Source organism: Colletotrichum acutatum (assembly GCF_030867785.1).
Source record: "Colletotrichum acutatum strain CBS 112980 chromosome Unknown BDZ83scaffold_25, whole genome shotgun sequence".
NCBI classification, from domain to species: domain Eukaryota; kingdom Fungi; phylum Ascomycota; class Sordariomycetes; order Glomerellales; family Glomerellaceae; genus Colletotrichum; species Colletotrichum acutatum.
Genome location: NW_026849019.1, coordinates 216,777 through 235,957, shown reverse-complemented (window position 1 = coordinate 235,957; position 19,181 = coordinate 216,777). Strand labels below are relative to the sequence as shown.

The 19,181-nt window shown below is 52.3% G+C and overlaps 5 protein-coding genes across 5 annotated transcripts; 4 read left to right on the top strand and 1 right to left on the bottom strand.

Annotated features, from left to right (window-relative positions):
* On the bottom strand, positions 1-5,731 carry BDZ83DRAFT_613291 (P-loop containing nucleoside triphosphate hydrolase protein). Its single transcript, XM_060507749.1, has 7 exons — positions 5,654-5,731; positions 5,075-5,554; positions 4,208-5,014; positions 3,538-4,153; positions 974-3,481; positions 765-833; positions 1-433 (listed from the first exon to the last, which is right to left on the bottom strand). The coding sequence occupies exons 2-7, from the start codon at positions 5,384-5,386 to the stop codon at positions 99-101; spliced, it is 4,647 nt and encodes a 1,548-aa protein (XP_060367399.1). The 5' UTR covers positions 5,387-5,554; positions 5,654-5,731; the 3' UTR covers positions 1-98.
* Positions 5,732-7,986: 2,255 nt separating this feature from the next.
* BDZ83DRAFT_750124 (uncharacterized protein) lies at positions 7,987-10,071 on the top strand (the record flags this gene model as incomplete). Its single annotated transcript, XM_060513881.1, has 1 exon — positions 7,987-10,071. The coding sequence occupies one exon, from the start codon at positions 7,987-7,989 to the stop codon at positions 10,069-10,071; it is 2,085 nt and encodes a 694-aa protein (XP_060367398.1).
* A 2,174-nt stretch (positions 10,072-12,245) lies between these two features.
* BDZ83DRAFT_649687 (uncharacterized protein) lies at positions 12,246-12,844 on the top strand (the record flags this gene model as incomplete). The annotated part of the gene is made up of 4 exons (XM_060510301.1): positions 12,246-12,326; positions 12,361-12,421; positions 12,495-12,670; positions 12,728-12,844. 4 exons carry the CDS (start codon positions 12,246-12,248, stop codon positions 12,842-12,844), a joined length of 435 nt encoding a protein of 144 aa, XP_060367397.1.
* A 937-nt stretch (positions 12,845-13,781) lies between these two features.
* BDZ83DRAFT_717865 (uncharacterized protein) lies at positions 13,782-14,828 on the top strand (the record flags this gene model as incomplete). The annotated part of the gene is made up of 1 exon (XM_060511995.1): positions 13,782-14,828. One exon carries the CDS (start codon positions 13,782-13,784, stop codon positions 14,826-14,828), a length of 1,047 nt encoding a protein of 348 aa, XP_060367396.1.
* A 423-nt stretch (positions 14,829-15,251) lies between these two features.
* BDZ83DRAFT_212449 (uncharacterized protein) lies at positions 15,252-16,244 on the top strand. Its single transcript, XM_060501720.1, has 2 exons — positions 15,252-15,632; positions 15,697-16,244. The coding sequence occupies exons 1-2, from the start codon at positions 15,418-15,420 to the stop codon at positions 16,112-16,114; spliced, it is 633 nt and encodes a 210-aa protein (XP_060367395.1). The 5' UTR covers positions 15,252-15,417; the 3' UTR covers positions 16,115-16,244.
* Positions 16,245-19,181: the final 2,937 nt, after the last annotated feature.

Here is a 19,181-nt window from a genome sequence, read left to right as displayed (position 1 = left end):
CCGCCGCCGCCGCCGCCGCCGCCGTCACCATTTTTCCATTCGCCGAAATTCTCTTACATTGTCACACAAGCTGCTGTCCCCCGTCTTCGTTCTCTCTTCTACGAAGACTCCGAGGTGTCGAGACCGGCCTGCTTCACCAATCCGTAAAAGACGCCCTGCTTCTTGATGAGTGCCTGCGGTGTGTCAAACTCCACCACCTCGCCCTTGTCTAGTACGACAACGCGGTCGCTGTCGAGGATGGTGTTGATGCGGTGAGCGACGGTGATGATGGTACGGTTGGCAAACATTGGCGAACGCAGAGTAGTCTGCAGCATGGCGTCTGTCTCGACGTCGACAGCCGCGGTTGCCTCGTCCAGCACGAGGATGTTGGAAGGCGTCAGCATTGCGCGGGCGAGCGACACGAGCTGCCGCTGACCCTGTGAGAGGTTGGAACCTAAGCACGAATGAGTCAGCATCACCATTCAAGTATGCGGCTTATCAATAGTCAAAGTCGGCAAAGCAACGAGAAACATGGTAGGCAGAGTGAGAGGGGCCAGCACGAGACTTTGACTGCATGCGTGGGAGATCATGCAGGGGACTCTTAACAAAGCGATGTATGCATGTGAAAGATGACGGTGCTGCTGGATGCTTTGAGTCCGACGTAGCAACGCGACATACGCCAAAGTCCCGTTGTACACAAGTGCAAAAAGCCGCGAGAATTGATGTTGGATGGCCCGAGACTAGAGCCGACAGAAAGCGAAAGTGAACTATAAGCTGTGACTTACCTCCTTCGTTGACCTTTGCGTCTAGGCCGCCTTCCATGCTCGTTACGTGGTCCTTGAGTCGGGCGTGTTCTGTGATAGCGCAGCGCATTAGCTTCACTCTATGAAGGTGGAGGGTCAGGAGCACCCTCTCCTGAAGGCGTGGGCCGGGGATAGGTGGCAAAAGGGTCGGTGAGAGGGGAGTTGGGTGCCCGTCCACTTGTATTACTTACCCAGTACGCTCCATAGCTCAGTGTCATCATGCACGTTGGCGGGATCCAAGTTATCCCGGATGGTGCCCTCGAACAGCGCCGCATCCTGTGGAATAATGGCCAGTCTTCTACGCAGGTCTAGCAATCCGATGGAAGATGTGTTGATCTGGTCAATGCTGATGTGGCCAGCAGTCGGCTCGATGATGCGGAAAAGAGCAAGGGTCAACGAAGACTTGCCAGCTCCGGTCCGCCCAACTACACCGATCTTTTCGTGAGTCTTGATGTCCAAGTTAATGTTCTTCAGCACGTTGTCCAGGCCCTCGCGGTACCGGGTACTGTAGTTCTTGAACTCAAGAGAGCCCTTGGCCGGCCAGGCGACGGGTGGGCGATTGCTCTTGATGATTTCGGGGGCTTCGCTTGGCAGGCGCGCGTATTCAAGAACACGCTCAACTGACACAATGTTCGTCTCAACCTCAACGGTCTGGCGCACGATCCAGTTGAGCGAAGTTGTGATCTGCAGAGCATAAGACATGGCCAGACCGACAAGACCAGGGCTCAATGGGACGTGGTTCGCGACTGTGACAACGGCAAATCCGGCAGCCGCAAGAATAACGACACCACCAATGAACTCGAGACGGACCGCAAGCCAACGATTCGCGCTGATAGATGGAAAGTAGGCTTTGAGGTTGGCATCGACACGCCACTCGTTCTCCAGCTCAAACCTCTGCTGCTGGCGGTACGCTCGGATCGTCGAAATTCCTCCGAGTGATTCCTGGAAGTGGGCGTATACGGGACTTCGGGTAACGCTGTCAAGTCTCTTGAGTTCACGAGAAGTGCGCAAGTAGTACCGCTGGATCCAGTAGTAGATCAGAGTAATTGGGATGATGAGCGCGGCGAACGGAGGAGTCGTGATGGAAATGACAGCCAAAGTGAAGCCTGACCGAGCAGCATTGACGAAGAGCATGTTGAAGGTCCTGGCGAGAACCTCATCGACTCTGTAAATGTCACTGGAGAATCTGTTGAGAATGCGACCAGTGGGAGTAGTGTCGAAGAAGGACATAGGTGATCTGAAAATGGCGTTGGCCATCCGTTCATGCAGCTTCCTCGACGCCTCAATCGAGCAGAAAATCCACAGAATGAGAGTCTGGATGACAGTCAAAAGGGAAGAGCCGATGCCGAAGGCGAAGTAAATCCCGATGTAGTAGCCCACGTGGTCGTTGGTGTGTGATTTTGCGTTTTGCTCTGACCACGTCTTGAGCCATACGGAGCCACCAATGTTGGCTGTTTGAGAAGCCAGCAGGGCACCCATGTAGATGGCGACAGCAATAATGTTGCTGTTCTTGGCATATTCAATGTAGACGTTCCATTTGACCTTTCCTTGCTCAATATGCTCCTTGGTCTGCTTCGACTTGCTGCCAGCGACTTCCTCATCAGTGAGCTTGCCCCGAGGTCCCCGGAAGCTGGCGGTACTAGCGCGGCGCAGCGTTGCCATGCTCGAAGATCGCTTCTTGTTCTTCACTGAAACGCCGGTCTTGATAGGTTCCATCTCAGGAAGCTGCTCCTGGGCCTCTTCCAGCTCGGCCTTTTCTTGGCTGCTGCCCTCGGCTTCGATAATGGTGGACGTTTCGCTACTGGAGCCGCTCGAGTTGGCCGAAGAAGAAGGGCCTGAATCTTGACCGGCAGTCTTGATGAGATCGTTAACCATACCCTTCATTGCCACGAGTTGCTTGTACGTTCCGCGCTCGGTAATCTCGCCATCCCTGATCATTGTGATGTAGCTGGCCTCCGCGAGCACGGCAATGGCGTTTGTGGCGAGGATTCTGGTCTTGGTGTTCAAAAGACCTCTGGGACCGAGGACATTCTCGATGATATGTCTTCCAACATGGGAGTCTACGGCTGACAGGACATCATCTAGAAGGTAGATGTCCGCTCTGGCGTAGACGGCGCGAGCCAAGGCCACACGCGCCTTTTGTCCACCACTCAGGGATATGCCTCTTTCACCTACAACCGTTTCGTCGCCATCGGGAAGCTGGGCAAAGTCGTCAACGAGAGCGCATGCCTTGATCGTCTTTTCATAGAAATCCGGGTCGTATCTGTAGCCAAAAATGATGTTCTCCTTCACAGTCGCGTTGAGAATCCAAGCTCCCTGTGCGACATAGGCCGTGGTTCCGTGGACTTCAACTTGGCCTCTGATTTTCCAAAGATCGCCCAGGATGCTCTGCAAGAATGACGACTTGCCAGCGCCAACTCTGCCGACAACGCAAGAGAGTTCTCCCTTGTAGGCGGTGAAGTCAATATCCTTGAGTGCCTCCTTGTCTTCATGACGGTTCCAGGAGAAGGTTCCATTCCGGACGATGACTGTCTCCTCTCCCATCTCTTCCGGCGCGGGCTTGATCGTAATCGCATCAGGCTGGATCTCTTCAGCAGTAAGGAATGAGGTCAAACGACCGACAGCAACACTAGCTTCCACGATAGAGGTAATGACCATGGGCAGAACCGCCAAGGGGAATGTGAGCAGGTTGAACAGAGCTAAGCCACAAGAGTCAGCGCTTAGCACTTAAGAGTAGGTCAACCGTATAACTTACCGAGCGCAGGGAAGACAATTTCAGTGGTCAGCGGCTTATCCTGCGTCATGACAAACACGGCAAAGGTGGAACAAGACACAAAAAATGGAGCGGTACTCCAAGTGAAGTTGGCGAAAGCTTGGGTTGCTCCAATCTTGCGAAGATTCTTGAGCTCGAGATCATTGCGAACGAAGTTCAGCTTGTTCATGAACGCAGCACCCCAAGCGTAAAGCTTGATGCTCTTCATGTTGTTAATGATCTCGTTGATCAGACGACTTCTCTTGTCCTTGTTCTTCATTTGCTCCTTTTGCAAGTTTCTCATGATTCTGGCAATGAAACCATGCGCAGGCATCATGATAATCATGACACCGATACCAGCAAGCATTGACCAGCCAACAAGTTGGTACAATGACACCATGCAGATAATGATCTGGAAGGGAGCAGACCAGACCTGCTGAGCAAATTGGGTCAGATCTTGTAGACGCTGGGCATCGACGGCCATGTAGTTCACGATATCGCCGGTCGACTTGGATGCGCGTCCCTCATTGGACAATCTCATGGACTTCTTGTAGATGGCCGATGCCAGACCACCCTTGATCCGCATACCGGTGACGAAAGCTAGCTGGAAATATTGATGCTGGCGCGTGTTAGTGGAGCTGCATCTTGCTAGCTTTTACAATGTGGAACTCACGATCATGGAGGTTTGCAAAACAGCGCACGCAAACATTGCCAAGGCGATGGAAGCACCCTTGATCGGAGGCTGCTCCTTCTCATCATTCTCAGTGTCGTAGGAAGCTATAAATGCAATAAGATACTTCAGAAGTTGTGGCTGAAGATACTGTGTGACATCGTTAACAGCCTTGAAGAGCGCAGCTATGGCGTATGGACCACCGTAGGCACGGAACATGGCCAGCCACAGAGACGGGTTCTTGTGGTGCTTGAGTTCGTACTCCCAAGCTTTGTTGAAAGCGTCACCAGTGTTCTTGGTCTGGTCTTTTTGAGCGAGCCCCCAAAGATCATCTTCAGTCAAGTATTGCTTGTATCCGTAGCGCATCAGAGGAGTCATCCAGGAGAATGTCAACTGGGAGAATACGGTGGCATATTCAATGGGACATTCCTCCTCATCGATCAGAGCCTCGTATGCACTGACCTTCCTTGGCCATAACCACTCGACCAGGAATTCGGCTACAGAGAGGCCGAAGCCAACGGTGTAAGTGATGAAGTAGGCCGGGCTAGTCTCGTAGAGCTGCTGAGAGATCAAGGATCGGAGCTTGACTGAGTATGCAATCAAGAGAAAGAGCCAGTAGAAGAGGACGACGCCATTGGGGTTACGCAGGCGCGCATGCTCAAGCCATTGAATGGCAAAGATGACGCCCAGAGATAGGATTGTCGCAGCCGTCGTCCAAAATCGGAAGTCGCCAAACCAAACATCGGGGTAACTGACGATTTGCAAAGCGAGTTGTACTGTCACGTCGGCAATAATCAATCCGAGGAGTGTCTGAAAGGGGCGGCTGGTTAGCTGTGGTTTAGATAAGAGAGCATTTGATAGAGCACTTGCCTGCTTGACCCAAAAATGCCAGTCTTTAGGGGCATCGGAAGGTTTCCTGCGCTGGATGAGCCATACAATGGCCAGAGATCCAAAGACGAGACCAAATGCTGCCACGGAGGCAATCCAGACGTCGATGAAGCAGGGCGTAAAGTCATATCGGATAGGGCTCAGCGGACCCCAACCCTCTTCGTTACCGCATAGCGGCTGCTTGATCTCTGCAGTCGCAGAGAGATAGTTGCTACCGAGCTGTCCCAGGCGATGGAATCCAGTGAACGAGCCTGTGTGCAGAATGCGCTGCGGCGAGTAATCGGAGTAGTCCATGGCGATTGCTCTTCTGCGGTTTCCCCCAACCCGCCTGTTTAACGCATGCTAGACGGAAGTACTATTCGGAAGGGAAGTTGTCGGTCGGTCGGTCGTTCGTGGGGCCTCTCGTAGTAGGGGTGAACTTGACTGATCGGAACAGTCGAGCAGTGCAATTAGACGTATACACTGGAAGAGATATCAGGAAATCGTCAAGGGGCGACGTTGGCGTCGTGGGAAAAGTTTTGAGGGCAGACGACCGAGTCGGAGTAAACGCATGCGACGTACCGTGAAGTGGACGGAGTAGGTGCCCTGTGGTGGAGAGCCAGTTCGGTGCCCGTTGCTCTTGTGGTTCCAGAGTGCGAGTGACGCTGCTGCCCTCCCACTTCCGCTGCATGGTTTGTCAGCTTTGTGGACGCTGGGCACTGGGCACTGGGGAAAGAAGCACCTGGCACCTCCCCGTCGCAGTCAGACTCAGTGGTGACTGGTCCATGTCTCACACATTCGGGTTCGGAGAGCCAACCCGCAGCTTACCCAACCACAGGGCTCACCGCAGTTTAGCTCACGGAAAGGTGGGGAGCTATGACGACCTGCATTGCAGCCTTGTCCCGCATTCGGCTTTTTCGCGATACATTTCCGGTACCTCCGATGCATGCACAACTCAGTACTCGCAGAGCTACCACTCGCTACTGTCGTGGGGTAGGGGACATGTTCCCTGTAAACGAGGATCGCGCGTGTCAGCGTCTTGCATCTCAGTCTTTTCAGATAAGACGCTCGGATAATTCAGTCCGGCATCAGGTGCCGCGTATTGCCGTATTTTGCGTGCACCGCTTACCGCATTTTGCCTCCTCACCTAGGTTCCTTCGTCAGCAAAGGAAGCGATAACGGAGGGACGATGGGTACATCACACAGGTACCTACCTATCCTACGGACCACATTGAAAAATCGATGAGATGTACGACCTGAAGCACAGACGCCTTTTACCATAGTTCACCGTACCGTAGCTCCGGTAGTCTTCCTTACATAAGCAAGTACTGCCAAGCTACCTTAAGGTGTCACAACTCACAAGCCTTGTTTCCCCGGATGGCCAAGATAGAAACACATTGCGGGACGTTGCATGCAACATTGCTTTTCTTATTTCCCCGATCTGTGACATTCAGAGTTCGGTGAAATCCTTGACTCTGTAGATAGCACCTTCGCGTTTATCGCGATGCGATCGTCGGGAGTTTCAACTGCCTTTGTTTCCCGCGACTCATGTTCAACCATGAAACATTGAGACCGACATGGTTATCATGGCCTCTGGCTGCTCAACAGGTGCTCCCATCTGCCTAGCCCGTCAGAGAGCCACATTCCGACGCCACCAAATGCTCCTTCTCCAGGCAGCTAATCTGTCTCCTGTCGTGAAGTCTCCCCAGTCTCGTTATGGTGACTTTAGAGTCACAAGGTCAACGTAAATTGAATTGCAGCCTTGGAAACGGCGAACCCAAGAAGTAAAATACCATCTAGATGGTCTCAGCTTCGATTTTGATCCAGTCAAAGACTGGTTCCAAAGCGGCAATGGAATCTAGACCCCGATGCGGATCAAACATGTCTTACCCGTTTCGCGGCGTTTTCGCGGGGTATTTCTTCACCATCCGCAACCAGGAGTGTCAGGCTCTTACTCAATCTTGAGAAAGAGAGTTATCTCCGTACTACGACTGGCCACACCTTACTGTCCGCTACCGCAATGTATAGGGCATTACCTATCCCGTCGAGCCCCTGAAGAAGCTTTTGAGGTTCCGCGGCTCTCCAGAGCACTTCACTGCTGAGTCAACTTTACAACTATCGGCGCTGTGACCGATGCTCGTCGACATTAAATCTGATATTACTGGTAGTCGTGGGACGGGTTCACTGCCCTGACTGTCACGACTGATTACCCCTAGAGTGGTGGGACTCATGGTTCTGAAAGCGCGCAAAGTAGAAAACGGGTCTACGATCTAGCAAATGTCCAAACATCGCCCTCAGAAATAGCCCCACATGACAGCCATAGACTTGAAGATGGAGTGTGTCTGGCTCCTACCAAGGACGAAGTCCGAACAAGTGTCTTGAGCCAAGATCTCGTCGCCCGAGCCGCGCCTCACAGGTACACATTCATTATCGTGAAGAACATTGGCCTGTGCGCCTTGACAACAAGATTTGAACAAGGCTCGACTGACCGAGAATAATGCTACAAATGACTGCTTTAGACGATATTGAAAGCTCATCGCTTACAATGACTTTGTTTGATTCTCACATCTTTCTTTCGCGGCCTTGGTTTTCCTCGTCTTGGTGTTCTTTGAACACATCTCGGAAACCCATCTGCAAGAGAGAACCAACTCATCGAGAATCTATGGATGATGCCCATTTAAAGTTACTTGTTCTCCTGTTTACCAATCGTTCATTATTCCTCGAGCAGGTACTACCGTCAATATTTGGCGTCAACGAAGAAATTTCAGGGTTTCTCCTGTTCGCCTTTCAACAACCCGACTTACATTTGACTATGACCAAGAACCCAAGGACCTAAGAACCCAAGGACCCAAGAACCCGACAACCATCTTCATCAACTTCAACGAGTACGACAAATATCTCAAGCAACAACGAAAATGGATTTCCTCTCGCAAGAAGAATTACTGAAATACCGTACGCTCACCCAAATTCTGTCATTGACAAATGACTTGCCCATCGTGTCTCCGTCCAATCTAGGCCTCATCAGGGGCAGAAGGGGGACCTTGTCTTCCGACGCCTTCCCTTACTTGTTCGCCTTCGCTCAACTCGTCACATACAAGAACCAGGTCGCGACTACTATTTTCAATCTTGGAGACCGTACGAAGCCCCCTCGCGTTGTCGTCGTGGGCAACGCTTCCGCATCGGCAGCGGCTTCCCAAACTGCATCCAGGGATACTCGCCAGAGCCAACTGGTGTGTAAAAAGACACAACTTACGGGAACATCGTTTCCGGCCGGTACAAAGGCAGCGGCACAGTATTACGTTGACATGATCGACAAGACGACTGAAGATGGAAAGCTGCAGTCGAGGATAACGTTTGCCGTACATGAGAACAACCTCGTCGGCATGCTGAGGCAAACTCGCATAGCCCAGACTGACGATGAACTGGATATCGCTGGCGAGAACCTGATGGACTACCTTGCTATCATAAGCTGTGAAAAGACCCATAATCGATTGTTTCAGAGCGGCCCAGTCCATTGTGTAAAGGGAACAGAGACTCTAGAAGCCACAACGGAGGCTGCTAAGCACACTTTGACTAGGACATTCTACGATATTCTCACCATGGATGTCTCCAATTGTGAATGGGCCTATACGAGCCGTTCTCTTCCTCCGGTGGTACCTCTCACATGGCATCAAAACCAGGTTTATAGATGTGTTGTAAAGTTCCTCCAGCTACATCGCCAAGATCAAGTGCTGGACCATTATCCAAGACCAGATGCATCATGGTATAATGCTACCGGAAGAGTAGTCTTCCATCACATCATCACGCGCCTTCTCGAGGGATTAGCTAGAGCAGTCGAAAAATTACTGATGCAAAAGTGGGAGTGCCACCGCAGAAAGACCGACATCCTTCTGGGCATTGGGTCCAGAGAGCCCGACGTCTCTAGTCTCCAGCGAGCCGCTGAACAGTTATCAGATTGGGCACATCATCTGTCCGAGCTTCGCTTGGGGTTCAGCAAGATACTGCCTCATCATTTCAAGTGGCTGAAACGTGAACTTCGTCGGAACAACTCCGACCTATTGAAGCAGAAGAATGCACCTTCAGACGCCGAATTTAGCTCCTCGAACGACACCGTCGAAGACTTCTCGGGGATCTTGGTGGCCGAGGAAAGACTCGACACCGGAAATCCAGAATACTCCCCAGACTTCGCCAAATTGTCTGAACTTTCACACGATGATTGGGCAAATGGTGCCATCAATTACCTGCGTTTTATTCTCCGGGATATTTCTACACACGTCGAACTTGATAGACTGGAGATCTGCGAGGAGCCAAACTGGAGGGAGTACTTCTCGAACATCGTGAAGAAGGGCGAATTCCATCTGATAGAAGTCAATACAGAGCACAACGATCACAAGATGATGTCCATCAGGAAAGTCTTGGAGGAGGAATTGGGGTCTGGGGGTGAAGAGGACCCAGAACACCCCGATCCCCTGGGAGAGATCTTACACTGGATCAACTCGGAAAACAACGGCACAAACCTCATGATCGGCGAGTACGATTTTGACAGTACCTACTTCAGTGGCGGATACCGCTGCGAAAGCACGATGCTCTGCTTGCAGCTCCTCGCCAGAGAAAGAGACAACCTCAGTCCAGCGTCGATCAACAGCGGCATGGTCCTCCCAGAGAAAGAAGTCACAGATCTCTTCCAGGACGACATCGTCATCATGCCTTCGAGCAGGCTATGTTGCCCTTCCTGTATGCACCTGGTCCAATACTTCTACTACCACCACCGTCGCCGTACTCAGGCCATCTGGGGAAGCGATGTCCACAAAGACTGGGTCCCTTGTTCACTGCCGCCGTGGATCCCCAGGAAAGCAGGAGAATGGATGTTGGCTCAAGCCAGCAATTCGCTGAAGCAGCGGCTGGAAGGTATCATTGACGCCATGGAGGTTTCTAGACCAGATGATGCCGCTACAGCTTTGCAGGAATTGCACCCTACCCCCGAACTTGATATGGATTAGTTGACGAGGTAGAACACGGCCCCTTTCGATTGCGCCTGGAAAGATACCAGCAAGGGAGGGGAAAGTGAGGTTGAATGTGTAGGAAGAGAGCGCGATGGCAGGCACCAGCTAGTCTTTAGGATGATACCAGGGGTTATTGTCACGGCAGGATATGATTGCATTGCCAACCTCCATAGACTCGAATGTCGTCAATGAACAATAAACACTCTCAAGATCCCTCCATCTAAAGACATCGACTTTACCTATATACTAAATGCCATTGCAGACTTTAAACGCAGTAAGCTGATACCCCTTACCCCTATAGATAGATGAAGTACTTGGAGTGACTATGTGAACCTATCAATCGTTCCTAGACATGTAGTCACCGCTGGAGTATATTGGATCTTCCAGAGAATTGCATGTTTCTCGATACTTTTGGGCGGCCTGAGAATGATCCGAAGACTGTGAAAGACGGCCGTCCATGAAAGTAGCAAACGGTAAATGGCGATATTTTGCCGACTTCGCCGGTATTGCCTGTAGGATGTCGCAAATGCGATCTGCCAGTTCATGCATGATGGCTTCAAAACTGGCCGTTATCATACTTGACTCTGCCTCATAGATAGCCATTACCATGGAGTATCTCTAGGCATCCCGCAAAAGGTCTCCGTGGTCGCGAACACCGCGTGACGTCTTGAGCAGCTGTTCTGTTGCAGCAACGTATAATTCAGGATGCCTCGATTCGCACTCGAAGCCCTCCTTCGCGATTATCGTGAATACTTGAAATACTTCCTTTGGACATCCCACAAGGTCAAACAGGTTATCTTCCATATAATCTCGATTCATCTCGTACCAGATCAAGAAAGGCTGTCATTTATCTGGTTGCCGAGTACAGAAGGCATGAAACAAAGATCCATAAAATGGATGCGGGCATCAGTCATTCTCATAATTAACTCGCCACATAAGTCGTCTGGTGTGAAGAAGAATCGAACGCACCTTACATGGACTTATTTGATTCATAGACCAACTCTACTCTGGAATGACCTAGTGAACTTAAGTTCAAGATATGGGTGAGAATCAAGACCAATCATTTACCTCGGAACGCGGCTGTTCTACGATGCTGCTTACAACAGAACCTGTGATCAATACGCAAACTTCGACACCACCAAAGAAACCACGCGCCGCACAGAAGCGCGCAGAATATTACGCCGCTATTGCCATCGAGGGGTGCATCGACTGAACTGCTCCTCTACCCAAAGACACGAAAGTTTTTCTTCGTTTCTCTAGACTTTTGACCGCGAAAGTGCTTGCTTGTATGGAAATTGAAGATGTCTAAGTCTTGCTTGAGCAGATCGCGACTCGAAAGCTGAGCGCAGTCCAAGTCCTCAAGGCATTCGCGAAGTGGGCAGTCATAGCCCAGCAGCTAGTGAAATGCTGCACGGAGCTCATATTCGAAGAGGTTCTCGAGCGAGCTAGGGCTCTAGATGAACATCTGGAGCGGACAGGCTCCGTGATTGGGGATTTGCATGGCCTTCCGGGATCCCTCGAGGACATGTTCGATATTAAAGGGTTTGACTCCACTATTGGTAAGCCGCCGGGTGCAGGATGCCTGTGTGATACTGATACCGCAAAGGCTGGGTTGGGCTTATCAAGAAGCTGGTGAAAGAAAGCAGCGTCTTGACAGACGTTCAAATAGCTCAAGGCACCGTACGTTTTGTCAAGACGAATGTTGCACAGGCTCTAATGGTAAAAACCTCCACCAATGCCTACTTGCAAGACCGTAGTCTGACATAGACCGTTGGCTTTCGGACTCCTCCAATCATGTTTTCAAACAATTTTTAAACTCACTCAACCACGCGCTGATTTCTGGCGGCAGCTCAGGTGGTGAAGCGGTACTCATAGTTTGTCACGGTAGCTTGGTCGGGGTTGGAACAGACACCGGCGGCTCAGTCCGTATCCCGGCAGCTCTGCCGGGACTGTACGGGCTGGAAACCAATTGTTGGGCGACGACCATTCGACGAGTCGAGGCAAGTTGCTTCCTCCTAACGTTTGGTGGCTTTGTTGTCTTGAAGCATCATTAATTCACAAGAGTGGTGCGGCAGCAAATGGGAATTAATCGCACCGCCAGTAGCTAGTCCTCTAGCCTCCAGCTTCTCGGCAATAGAAACCTTAATGGATGGCATCTTGTCTTGTGAACCATGGCAAACAGATGCGACGTTGCTTCCCATCCCGTGGCGCAAGAAGCTCGCGGCCAAGCCCGACAGGCCTCTCAAGATTGGGTATTACATAAATGACACGCTTGTCCGTATACAGCCGCCTATTGAAAGGGCGGGATGGGCTGTTATTGATTGCCTCACGGCTGCAGGACATACTTGTAGGTGCTATCCATTGCTTGGTCTAAAGTCTTGGCTCCAGCTGTGCGTGTGTGCTAATACATACGCATCCAGTGATCGAATGGGATCCCACCTCGCATGCTGAAGCTTATAAGGATTGGGTAGCCGCCACATTCGCCGATGACGGTGACTTCCACAGGAAACTGAGTGAGGCCAGCGGAGAGCCGCTAGTCAAAGGGCTTCTTGTTGGAACCGAAAAGGATATACTTTCAGTTGCAGAGTCTCGCGATGTAAGTGAACTCAAGCACGGATGGCACGCGCCACCTCGAATAAACGAGATTGTACAGCTGGCTGCCAAAAAACTTAGGTACGAGAAAGACTACTTCAAGCGCTGGAACGAGGCAGGCATTGACGCCCTTATCACCACGGTGGCACCCTGGTTTGGGATTAGACCCAGAGTGTAGGCCAGGTCGAAGCCTCACGTTCGATACACTTCGCACTGGAATTGGCTTGATTATGTGACTTTGACGATCCCCGTCATGTGAGCTGAAAGCAATGGTGCCTCGAGCCAGCAGTGGACAAACCATGTCCCATGGAACGAGAGCGATGAGATAAACTATCAGCTGTATGAGCATTCTTACGGCCTTGACTCTCAAAGGGCTGTATATACTAATGAAAACCTAGATGATTCTGAGCTAATTCACGGCATGCCAGTCGGTGTGCAGATTATTGGAGGAAAGTAGGGCGAGGAAAAGTGTGTCTCGGTTGCCAAAGTCGTGAAGGATGCTCTGGAGGTCGAAACCTTGAAAAGCATAAAGCACAATATCGTAGTTTGAAAGTCAGAAATGTTTTGTGATTAGTATCGCTTGAATCGAAGAAAATACTTGAGTCGAGACAACATCAGTGTAAATTTAGGTGAATGACGCTATTCAACCCTTTAAAGCGGACATCGTGAATCGAATGTTGGTGTTTTCCTCCATGAATACCTTCGTGTCTGGACAGAACGTCTGCCAGGGGTCATCAGAGTAGGTACCTTGCTTATCTGTATCTGTACAATTTAGCTCGATAAGATACCTAGACGACGTTGCAGTCTGCTGAGCCTCAAGATACGAAGAGAAAAGTACCTGCCTTCCTTGTCCGGGGGAAGCGGGTTATCGCGTGGGTTTAAGCTTATCTCGCAGTGGCAGGAATGATCCAGGCACGCGGGATGCCAAGACCCGCAAACAGGAAAACCACCACCACCGCACGAGATAAGATAAGCCAAAATCCAACGACGTCAATCCAGGACGACCCCTCCAACAACTTTCCTTCCTCCGAACCCTGTTCAACTACACACCGGCGTCAAGTATCTTTTTCGACAGATTATCTGGCCGCTGCGTGCGGGCGGGGAAAACACACGCGATGACCATGTCGCCGGCATCGCCGCGACGGCGACATATCCTTTCGTCTGTCAATCCCGGCGAGGGTCACGAGAACACACCAGAGCCTACCAAGCGCAAGCCGTCGCCCGGTCCAACAGATGCAGAAGCGCAGGCGCAAGCAGAACCAGGCGATGGCGAAAACCTGCGACCTAGATCATCCCGCATCCGATTAAAATCCAAACATTCAAAGTCGAGCCGATCACATCGTCACCGCGACCGAGACCGAGGCCACGATCCAGACACCGTCGACAATGAAGATTCCCGCTCAGAGCATCGCCACAGCCGCCGCCACCACCACAGCAGCCGCCGACAACGCAGACGATCACGATCCCCGACGCCACCGAACCCTTACGAACCCCAGGCCCTCGACCCAGATGCAGCATTCCGCGAGTCCCTCTTCGACGCGATGGCAGACGACGAGGGCGCGGCGTACTGGCAGGGCGTCTATGGACAACCGATACACGTCTACTCCAACGAGCGGCCGGGCCCAGAGGGCGAGCTAGAGCGAATGACGGACGAAGAATACTCCCAGCACGTCAGACAGAAGATGTGGGAGAAGACACACCAGGGCTTACTAGAAGAGAGGGCCCGCCGGGAAGAAGCACGGAAACGCAAAAAGGAAGAGGACACGGTGAACAGGAAGCTCCAAGAGGATATGGAGCGGAGCTTGCGACGCGGAGAGGAGCGGCGCAAGAAGAGAGCCTGGGCCCAGCTGTGGGCAGACTACACACGAGGCTGGACAGAATGGGCCAACAACGTGGACAAGATCCCCTGGCCTGTAGAAAGCAGCCGACGGAGAGACATTAACGAGAAGGAAGTCCGGCGGTTTATTGTCAACGGGCTCGGGCTGGAGGATATCGGCGAGAAGGAGTTCGCTGCGAAGCTGCGCGATGAGCGCGTGCGGTGGCATCCTGACAAGATGCAGCAGAAGCTTGGCGGACAGGTGGACGACGAGGCCATGAAGGACATTACGGCAATTTTCCAAATCATCGATAAGTTATGGGCAGATACCCGGTCGAAGGCGTAGTTGGAGCATACAGTGTATGCGGACCAAAGCCTTCGACCATCAGATCATTAACACGGCGCAATAGCATAAATAATTTCACAGGTACGAGGTGTTTTGTTTTGACTGTCTCGGGAAAGACTAGCTAGGTGCGATCGCGATCGAAAGCAACCAATCCTATGTTCCACTTTGCTTTTCACACGGTGAAACATTGGGTGAGGCAGCGTGGCGGGAACTGAAATGCACCATTGCTTGCCTTGCCTTGCCAGGGCCTGCCCCATCTGTAGGGTGGCTGGCTGCGGCGTTTGCACTAGTGGTTATGCATGGTTCGGATACGAAGTAAGGTGCAGGACAAGTGTGGCCTGCTACAACATTGTGCTGTTGGAGCAAAGCGCCATTTTATCTTAGTACCAAAAAATCCGAATGTCGATCTCATTCCCCTCGGCTGCACTACTCCTGCTACACTGTTCGCTGTATGGATCGAAGAGAGAATCGGATCAACGCGTTGTGTCACAACGTGTGAACCTCTTCGGCACATCCATCAAATCAGCCGATCAGACGGTAATGGCAGCGACGCAGTCACGGATGAGCCATTTGGTTGAATATACAATTGATGTTGATTGATGTACAATTCGTACTGGTATTACATCTTAATATCTCTGATAATCCCCAAAAAAAAGCCCAAACAATGCTGTGTAGTAGTATCCTTTACCACGCACCGGAAATTTCAATCGTTTCCGCTAAGCCATTTCGTTCCATAGATCCCATAATCATAGTTTTAGGTTCCCGATTTACAGGTTGGCAACGAGAGCAGCACCACCGAAGAGAGCACCGAGAGCAACGGCAGCAGTCTGGGCGGGGGCAGCGCCGGGAGCAGAGGTGCTCTGGGCAGAGGCGACGCTGGAGGCGGCGGAGGCGGCCTTGCTGGAGACAGAGGCAATCTTGGAAGAGATGGAGGCGGAGCCGGCGGCGTCGGTGGCGGAGGTAAGTTGCTGGCTCAAAGAGCTGGCCTCAGCACCGGCGGAGGAAGTGATGGAGGCGATAGCCGAGGAGGCGGCACCGGCGGCGGAGGAAGCACCGCTCAGGATGGAGGAGGCCTCGGAGGCGATGGCGCTGGAAGCAGAGCCGATGAGGGAGCTGACCTGAGAGGCGCCGGGGACGGCAGGGGTGGTGGAGGAGGCATCCTGGGCCTGTTGGGAGTTTTGTCAGTATGTTGTAGGAGAGAGTATATCAGGAGGTTCGGTTCAACTTACAGCGACCAGGGAGACCAGGGCGAAAACGGTGGCGGCGGAGAAACGCATTTTGGCTGATTTAAGATTGTTGGTTTTGGTGTTTAAAGGTTGAAGTTATTGAATTAATTATTGGTAGTCGAGGACTGAGTATTTGTATGAGATTGGGTTGATTGGATAGAGTGGAGGGAAGGGAGACGACAGGAGGATGGGCTGATGGACAGAGGTCTTATATATCTCTTGATGAGACCATCCAGAGAGAGTGAGAGAGCCAAGCCGAGCCGCCTGTCCCCATTCATTCTCTCACTCACCTCTCTTCCTCTCCTTACCTCACGCCCCCAATGGACCGTTCGTCATTCACATATTCATCTCACACCCCCCTCACGCCGAGAGAGGCCAGGCACCACCACAAGAATCCTCCACCAAACGCCGGGCACGCAACCAAGAATACTTGGCGCATTGGTGTGTTGTGGGAGGCAAGGGGAGGTACACCGGGTGCGATGATGGGATTCCTTTCCCCGTTTTCGCCTCCTTTTGTTTGGGCGAGAGGGCCAGCAGGCGGAACCAGGGGGTGGAGGCCAGTCCAAGGAGGCTAGGGAAGTACTTGGTTAGGTTGTTGCTAGTCTAGCGGACCGCGGGTGGCACCCCGAGACTTGCTGCTACGTACCCCGGCCATGGTCGAAGCTGGGGGAGGGGAGACCCATGTTCGGATATCCCAGACCTCCCAGAATGCGTGAGTGCCAGACTCCCAGTCGCGAAGGAGGTGTGCTCTATTCGTGGTTTGTGTCTGCCATTGTGGGCTGTGGCTCTGTAGAACCAAAGGACGAACGACAAAGATCCACTTCCTCACGTCATCCCCGCGGTAACATGCAGTTTCCCAACTGCCTCCTCGGTACTCTTTCGCACTCTATGCAATAGACTCTGGCAACTAGATCCAATCGATGGTGACTAGCTGGAGCAGCTATGCGAACGAGGCCAGGCTATGGCTGAGCTGACTGAGTTGGCACGGCTGGCCGGTGGGCATACGGTCAGGCGTGACAGGCTGCATGGTCGGCATTGGCAAAGCGGAAAGCTCTCCCTACCTGGGCCTTCTGGCAAGCCTGCATGTCTGAGACTGGGGATACCGGGGATCATGATCCCATCTTGGGAAAGATCAGGAATTCCAAGGTAGCCTGTTGTCTGCTGTGCTGAATCTGTGCCACCTCCTCTGTGTCTCCTAGTCACTGTTCTTTGAGGGAAGCTCCTTACGGCGATGATTTCACCGTGGACAGGAGAAACTAGCACCGTGAGCACTAGCACCGTGAGCACCCAGCAGGACAAAACGCTGGACTGCCACGCTTGACGCAGCTGGGCGTGCTAGGCTGTAGGTATGTTCCAGAGCATAGAAAACCGCGCAGGAACCGTCGAAGAATCCGATGCCGAGAGAGAGGCGACATTTCCAATTGGGATGGGTAATGATGTCGTCCGCCCCCAACGAAAAAACAGGCGCCATATTAGGCCGGATCTTTTAGCCAAACGGACTTGAATCTAGCCCACGTTCGAGACGTGTGGATATGTGGCTAGGCTCGAGCGGCAGCCGTAAGGTCGACGGTTACGAGGACGATGGCCGAGGAGGCGGAGGAGGACGACGACGGTGGCGTTCTGCGTGGCTAACGGTTTGGCTCTATGAAAGCATCAAGGGGTTAGCCTGGCACAACTGGTAGCTTACAGCTGTTAGGCAGCTGAAGTCCGTCAACGGCTATGCTATGCCTCCTCGGTTCCCAAAGATAGCAGCAGTGATTATGCTCGCAAGCCACGCGGGACGTACACAGCCAACAGCGTGGAGCAGCAGGATGAGGCATTGACGGGAGGATGACAATGCTATCCCGCCATATCCACAACGTCAGCCCTCGGTTCGATGCGATGCTTGGATACCCAATTGCATGTGTACATCAATACCGGAGAAACAAGTCCGCTTTTCTTGCTCACCGTCCGCTTTTCCGTTTTGTTTTCAGCCGGGAGAAGCGAGTCAATTGGCAAAATGTATTGTGGGTTCGGATGAGGCGGTGGTGGACGGGGGAAAACGAGGTTCCCCATGGCCCATGCTGTCCAAGCAAACAAATACAAAAGCGAATAGCAACATGTCATCAACAATAACAAAAAACCGGGGGGTTCCTTTTGGAGCAGTTACGGAGTACCTACTGGGGCAGACAGGCAGTGGCAGACACCAACCGGAAAGAAAGAAACATGGACATGGGTAATAAAGGTAGGTACCTTCCCGCGGATGCAATGACACCATGGGCCAAGGACTTGGGGCGCTGCGAAGGCGGCGAGGAGGAGATCGACAGGAGGTGGAGAAGAGATTGGAGGGATATGATTCGCCAAAGCTCGCTATTCCCGCGTCTAGAGGCCCTCCATCAGGCCCATACTCCGTACTGGAGAAACCGCCAGCCATTACAAAGTCCCGTCGACATCGGATACGGGTACGTACCTGCACCTCACTGCGTTACTAATGGATACCTCTCTCCAACGTGGACCAATTCAGGGAGTCACGAGACGTAAGGGAAGGGGAAATGGGCAAGGGCAAAAAGGAAGAGACGGTGACATGGGTGAGAGTCGTCCAGACAATCATACTGTTTGCCCAATGCTCTCAGTCTATTGCCTGAGGTGCCGTTCCACAGTTCCACAGTTTCACGGCAGAAGACCAGGCTTTGCTTCGATGGAAGCCTAGGAGGACGAGGAGGAGGAAGCACCATGGAACACACCAGAGACCCAGAGGATGATGCTTGTGTACACAGTATGAGCGAGAGAACGGAGCTTCGCAGCCGATTGACTGTCGGGTCCCCCGGATCGACATTTTCTTTTCGTTGGGTCTCTGTTGAGGCTGCCAGCTGGCGCAGCTGAGAAAGAGCTGAGCCAAGTACTGAACACTGCCCGCCTGTCAATCAACCAGTAAGTATGAGGTGTGTCCCATTTTTCACTCCAAGTCGGCAACAAGCCTCTGCCAGCCTGCCAGCTCAAACTCAAAACTCAAAAACAGAGGCTTCTCGTTGCGTTTCTTGACAGGCGTGGGCAAAAAGACGAGCAAACTTTCTTTCTGCGCGTGGAATCTGATCTGCCAAGGATTCTTACGCTTACCCGGAAGCTTGATGCACTGACGTGGGCAGGC

What these genes read in the sequence shown, in the direction of transcription:
- BDZ83DRAFT_212449 (XM_060501720.1), top strand. Translation starts at nt 15,418, where the DNA reads ATGTTGATTGATGTACAATTCGTACTGGTATTACATCTTAATATCTCT. An exon ending in GAGCAGCACCACCGAAGAGA is followed by an intron (nt 15,633 to 15,696) that starts GCACCGAGAGCA and finishes TGCTCTGGGCAG; the next exon opens with AGGCGACGCTGGAGGCGGCG.
- BDZ83DRAFT_613291 (XM_060507749.1), bottom strand. Translation starts at nt 5,386, where the DNA reads ATGGACTACTCCGATTACTCGCCGCAGCGCATTCTGCACACAGGCTCG. An exon ending in TGAGCTATGGAGCGTACTGG is followed by an intron (nt 834 to 973) that starts GTAAGTAATACA and finishes GCGCTATCACAG; the next exon opens with AACACGCCCGACTCAAGGAC. An exon ending in CGCAAAGGTCAACGAAGGAG is followed by an intron (nt 434 to 764) that starts GTAAGTCACAGC and finishes ATTCGTGCTTAG; the next exon opens with GTTCCAACCTCTCACAGGGT.